This window comes from Poecilia latipinna, unplaced genomic scaffold (genome assembly GCF_001443285.1).
Source record: "Poecilia latipinna isolate Pla-1442-1.1 unplaced genomic scaffold, P_latipinna-1.0 Scaffold16, whole genome shotgun sequence".
NCBI classification, from domain to species: domain Eukaryota; kingdom Metazoa; phylum Chordata; class Actinopteri; order Cyprinodontiformes; family Poeciliidae; genus Poecilia; species Poecilia latipinna.
Window position 1 is genome coordinate 389,328 of NW_015112632.1, and position 5,953 is coordinate 395,280.

A 5,953-nucleotide genomic window follows, 5' to 3' on the forward strand; every position below is an offset into this window, starting at 1 on the left:
ATATATATTTGTTTTTTGTTTGAGATTCATGGGAAGCTTCTTTTCACAATTCCAATCAGTGAATTTAATCTGTACGCACCGATTCAATTAACTTCTGTTATTAATAAATAATATGCCTGAAAATTGCTCTCCTGACCTTTCTGATCTTACTCAGTTTATTCCATGGACTTCCTTTTCATTTAGTATATGTGGAAGGAAAATGATATATTAATGACATTAGAATTCTGACAACACACTTGAATTAAAACAAGTCAAATACTTATAATTTTTGGAGCACTACATGAACTGATCTGATGTATTGATCTCATTTTTACACATTAACTCATGCAAGAAATGTGGTTGTACTGCTATTCAGATTAATTTTTCCCTCTAAAACCTTGAATTGATGGCAGAATAGTTGTAGTGTTGTGTAAAATGTTCTCCTGCACATCCTAGGAAAATCAAAACTTTATGGGAGCTAATCAATGGCTAAAAATGCTTTTTTTCTGCCTCCTGAACCAATGACTTTGGACAAAATGTAAGCTGGGAATTAAATAAATCTACTCATTGAAAACATAGTTATTAATATATATCAACTGTCCTAATCTTTTCAGTACATAAAATCAAACAGATTAAAAATGAACAGCACAGCAACAAAACAAAAGAAGACGGTGCAATTTTAACACCATTTTATTAGCAACAATGTGTCTGTTAGTTATATATTAGAAACAGGGACAGAACATGTCAGCTGGATTGTACTGAGTCTGAAAAAACAGCTGGATCATAAAATAATGCAACTAATGTAAATACCTGAACATAAATCACAACTAATTTTAATAAACACCTCTAGTTATAATAATCATCTTAATAATAATCCTCTTATTTCCCTCATACTTCCTTATGGCACTACGTTAGCTGTGCATCTGGCAAAAAATTCAGCTTCAAAGATATAAACAATGAGAACTTGTGAGTCTGTGTGTGTGTCCTGTGTGAACATGTTTAGTTATAGCCGTCTCTGTGAGGACCAGGGTGGGTGTCAGGCCTTGGTAACATTTCGCTGCTCCCAAGTTTCAAACATTTAAAGGGACATCAGAGGGTCTAAGATAAAAATTAAATTTTGACAAGTACAAATGTGTTAGGCTTGGCAGTCAGCTGTGACAAATCTGATCAAAATATAGAACAGGAGAGTGTGTTACGGCTGCGATTATGCCCTTGAACAGCTAGATTTATTTATGTGTTGTGACTTTTTGTAAAGTGCCTTACAAAAGTATTCATACTTCTTGAACTTTGTTCCATTTGTCATCTCACAGCAATACATTTCAGATTATTTCAATGGGATTTTATATGTGAAAGCAACACAACATTGTACACATTTGTAAATTTCAACATGAGTAAAAGTGTGAAGCGTGTGGCATGTACTTGAACTCTTTGCCTCTGGAGTTACCTCTGTTACTGTGGTAGCAGTAAGAGATAGTTCGCTGAAAAACACTAATGATTTCAAGCAGCTAAATTTATATTGAAGGTCGACATCTGCAGGCATCTGATTGCACTGGATTTTGTCTAGCAGTATCAGAATGAAGGAGGGCGAGTTCAAATGTAAGGAGAAACTTCAGATTTTTGTTTGTAAAGCACATATATAATTTCCCTTTCACTTCACAATTATGCATTAGTTTGTGTTAGTCTAGGACATACAATCTCAATACAATACACTGATTTTTGTGGCAGTAGTATGACAAAATGTGGAAACTTGACGGGGTAACAATAATACTTTTGCAAGGCACTGTTCGATCATGTCAGAAAAGGAAAAATGAAATTATGCACTGTTTCACTTCCGGGTAAATAAACAACCATGATTGTTGGTAAATATTACAGTGAGACAAAAATGGAGGGCAAAAAGTACAAATGTGTCTACCATCTATTTAATGAAGAAAAGCTGTTGGGGATCCAAGAAGGACACTCTCCAGTCAGCTTCAAATCCCTCACACAGACGACTCTTTTGAAATCAAGCAGTGAATAATTTTCAGCCGTATGTCCTCGGACCATAAAATGCTCTTCCAGTTGAAAAATCAGCCCTTCAGCCAGTCCGGTCAGCCTTGTGGAGAAGATAAAAACAATCCAGAGCAGGAACTCTCGGAGTACCTCAGAGCAAGAGCACATTTTCTTCAGTCCACCGACTCGAGGGAGAGAGGGAGGGGAAAGAGACTGAAGTGTGGCCTATTAAATATTTATACATGTGCCTTTAAGGGTGAATCTTTAGCCAAAGCATCCGGATATCAGTGGTCACATACAATACAAGATGTACGCTGAAAAGTCCACAAGCTAAAACTTCAGTAAAAGAACAGAGATTACACTGAAAGTTAAATACCGCTCATCTAACTTCTGTCTTACACTTCCTATCAGTAAGATAAACAATATTGTTAGGGTTTGTAATATAATCTGCTTGGATGTGTCTCTCTGTGGCTCATGGCGTTCTCTTCTCCTTTCACAATGAAATATTATTGCAACACGTCTCGGCTCCTGGTTCATTAAACATTTGGGTGACAGGTTGTGTTTGATTATAATGAACTGAAAGACTCTGGCATAACAACAGAACACGATACACGCCCATACCCACAATGCATGCCCGTAAACTCACATTTACTTTCTGTACGTAATGCAAGAAACACAGCCCACTTCTCCCTGCTAGAACATGATGCTTCTCCTCTCGTCTCCAAGCGGGATAAACCCCCTGTGCCGTCTCAGAGAGACTATTAAAGTCGAGACGTGAAAGGATTTGAAAAATGAGAGGGAATTAAAATCGTCTGTGAGCCCTTAATGTCTTAAAATGTCACGTCCAAAGTTAAAACTATCAAAAACATCGGTGGGTGGTAGCTAAAAACATGAAAACACCCTCCTTCTCCTCCTCCCCTCTAATCTTTGTGGATAATATTTAAAAATCTCTATAATCTGTTGATGGAGGAACAAATAGATCATCCTTTCTTAATGGAGGGCACCAGATTTCTCCCAGTCATTTTTCATTTGTAGCAGCTGTGTAAAAGATAAAATCCCCCCTGAGCACATCATCATTTTGGTGTCGCAGTAATCTGCTAGTGTTTCAGGTCAGAAAGTAGGGAAGTAGGGCAACACAAACTTTACCACTCAAAATCAAACAAAGCTTATTTCATTCATTGACATTTTAGAACACTTTTAAATACTGAGCATCGGACCATGAATAAGCTCATGGGCCTGAAAAGTGTAAAGGTGAGAGAGAGAAAAAACTGTCCTGAGAGCCATCAGAGTGGTCCAATCTGCAGGTGGCGACAGGTAAAATGAGACTTAGCAAAACTCAAGTCCAGTCCAGTTGCGGTCGCGCCAACTCACAGCAGAGCGAACGTCCGCCCTCGCTCAGCTAAACATCGGTGCTGATGCTACAGCTGCGCGTAAACATTTCCCTCATGGTGACTGAGCGGGCCAGGTTTGGCTTACGATAGTTTGAAATGTTAACAGGCACTGGCAGGTCCAGATCCTGCTGCTGGACGCTGCGGTAGCTGACACGTTCTCCACCATTCCTCAGTCCCTCTGGTTGGTGGTGGACCTGCTGCGGCGGAGGAGGCTGAAGGTAGAAAGGCAGATCATAGTGCGTGCACGATGGACAGAAGGTCTGCGAGCGCGTCAGTTTTCTAGCCAAAGGAGGGGTGGAGAAAATGGCGGGGCCATTGGGCATGGAGGAGGCGGCAGCCGCCGCCACAATGTTGTGGTTCGAGTGAACCGGTGGGATGCGGGACGTGACAGCAAAGTCCGGCTCCTCCTCCTCCGACTCTGACTCCTCCTTCTTACAGCAATAGTACTGGAGAGGGGACAGAACAGGAGGTTGAAGAGAGGAAAAGACGGAAAAATGCATGAAAATATGAGGACGTTCAGGGGACCTGAATACTTTTGAAAGAGTTAAATTATATTTACGGTCGTCAGTTTTATAGCTTCACATGCAACCTGAATAATGCAGCTTCCTTTGTGACAAACCCTTAAACAGAAAAGTTATTTGCACTTTTTTAGATTTTTGACGCTAGTACTTGGACTATAAAACTCTTATTCCTTTTATTTTCTGGCCAAAACTGGTTTTAAGATGTGATTTGGATATTGTGTTTAGATGTTAATGTTGCCTATTTGGTTTATTGGTCGTTGAAATTTGCTGAAATTATAACGACAATCAACTGTTGACAAAAGATGAATATTTGGATGAGAGACTTTAATTAGTCTGTTTAAACAAAAACCAAGGCGTGAAGTCACTCTAGAAGCATGAGTCAATTAATGCTTTGTCCTAAATCTCCAATATCCTGAAATTTCAGAGAACTCAAACAGTTCAGAATAAAAATAATACTTGTCACCTGGTTAAAATGGGTCGTGTGGTAGACTAAAGCTGACAAGGATACATGTACTTGGACTGGAGTATTATGTAGCTTAGGACCTGTTCAGCTTTTCACTTTGGAACAAATATTTGTAGACCTGTAATACAGTCAGCATTTTCTTAGGCTGCTTTCACAGACCTAGGAGATTAAATTCTGGACCTTACCAATTACCTTTCTGAAATTTAGCAGATGCCTTTCTGGGAACTCAGAGGATACATTCCCAGAGCCATAACCATGTCTGCTTAAGACATATTGATCCATGACTTCATGTCTCAATTGCATTTACTAGTAAGAATAAAGATAGACTACAAGGACTAAGTCATTCTGGAACCAGGTACCTTAATGGATCATTCAGAGACCTTACCAGTTGTTTTCTAAGTTCTGGAAAAATAATCTTAAAGTATCAGCTAAGTACCTGGTAAGTTTTGATACATTACTTAAATTCTAGCTAAATAACCAACAAAAAGGAAAGTTTCAAAAAAGTTACTGGGAAATTCTGAGAAACTTACAAAAATGTTTTGTTGACTGTATAGAGTAATTTTGAAGAAAATACCTCTGAGACAGTTAATGGAAAAACATCAGGAAATGTATTTGAGAAATGTCCGGAAAAGTATTCAGCATAGTATTTGGTGCTATACAGGAAGTTCCAAAACAATAGGAAAGCTCCTTCAAAGTCCCAGCAAATTACCTTTAAAGTTCTGAAAAATAACCTCTAAATATGGGCAAAACACTTTGCAGGTTCTTTTAGAGTTCAATTTCTTCCAGGAGACTAATGATTAAGTTCTGTAAAGTAGAGAACGGGGTGTATTTTATAATATTACAAGTAGGCATGATCATTTCACATGTTTATGAACAAAATGGTCAGTGTAGCCTCACCTGTAGCCTACAGTAGCACAATACTGCGATGATAAGGAGTAATATAACCGTAGCAAGAATTCCACCAGTGATGACCACTGTCCCGGCTGTCATTCGAATGGCTCTCCATCAACACCCTGCAAAGAGCAAGAAGGAGGAGGGACATAAAGAGCAAAGAGGAAGAATGATGAAAGGAGTGAAAGCAGAAACAGAGGTGGAAACAGCAAACACTTCATCAGTACAGTAGCTTCATTAAGTAGATTATAACTGTGTGTCAGCTCAGCGGTGCTTATTGAATTATCCAGCAGCTAGGAGGCATGTAATGGAATCATCCTGAAAGTGCGGTTCATAATATAGACAGGATCTCAGAGCAGAACACAGTCTGCAAGGGAGGGGAAAATCAGCAATCAACTCCAGGACAGCTATAAAAAATGAGACGTAGGCATGACGGCAGAGCAAAGAGGTAAATGGTGTAAAGGATGGATGGAAATAAACGGGGGTAGATGGAACAAAAGCAGACGGTGCATGAAAATGAAGAAGAGTAGGTGGGAGAGAGTGGGAGAGAAGAGGGGGGGGGGGTCTTGACAAAGAGGAGCGTTTCACGGCTGACAGTAAAATGCTGTGGCGACGCAAAAGTATGAAAATATAGAAGCAAAATGTATTCATGGGCATAAATCACTAAATCTTATGAAATGTGAACATTTCTGTATCATTTGTCATTTTACATATTCATG

General features: G+C 39.1%; 1 protein-coding gene across 1 annotated transcript in view; it reads right to left on the minus strand.

Moving 5' to 3' along the window:
* Positions 1 to 653: 653 nt before the first annotated feature.
* LOC106948338 (protein FAM163B-like) overlaps positions 654 to 5,953 on the minus strand; it is a 26,308-nt gene continuing 21,008 nt past the window's right edge. The window contains exons 2-3 of the mRNA XM_015033951.1: positions 5,241 to 5,356; positions 654 to 3,805 (exon numbers count right to left, since the gene is read on the minus strand). Of these exons, the coding sequence (XP_014889437.1) occupies positions 3,368 to 3,805; positions 5,241 to 5,333 (531 nt within the window). The 5' untranslated portion in view covers positions 5,334 to 5,356 and the 3' untranslated portion in view covers positions 654 to 3,367. The remainder of the gene's footprint in view (positions 3,806 to 5,240; positions 5,357 to 5,953) is intronic.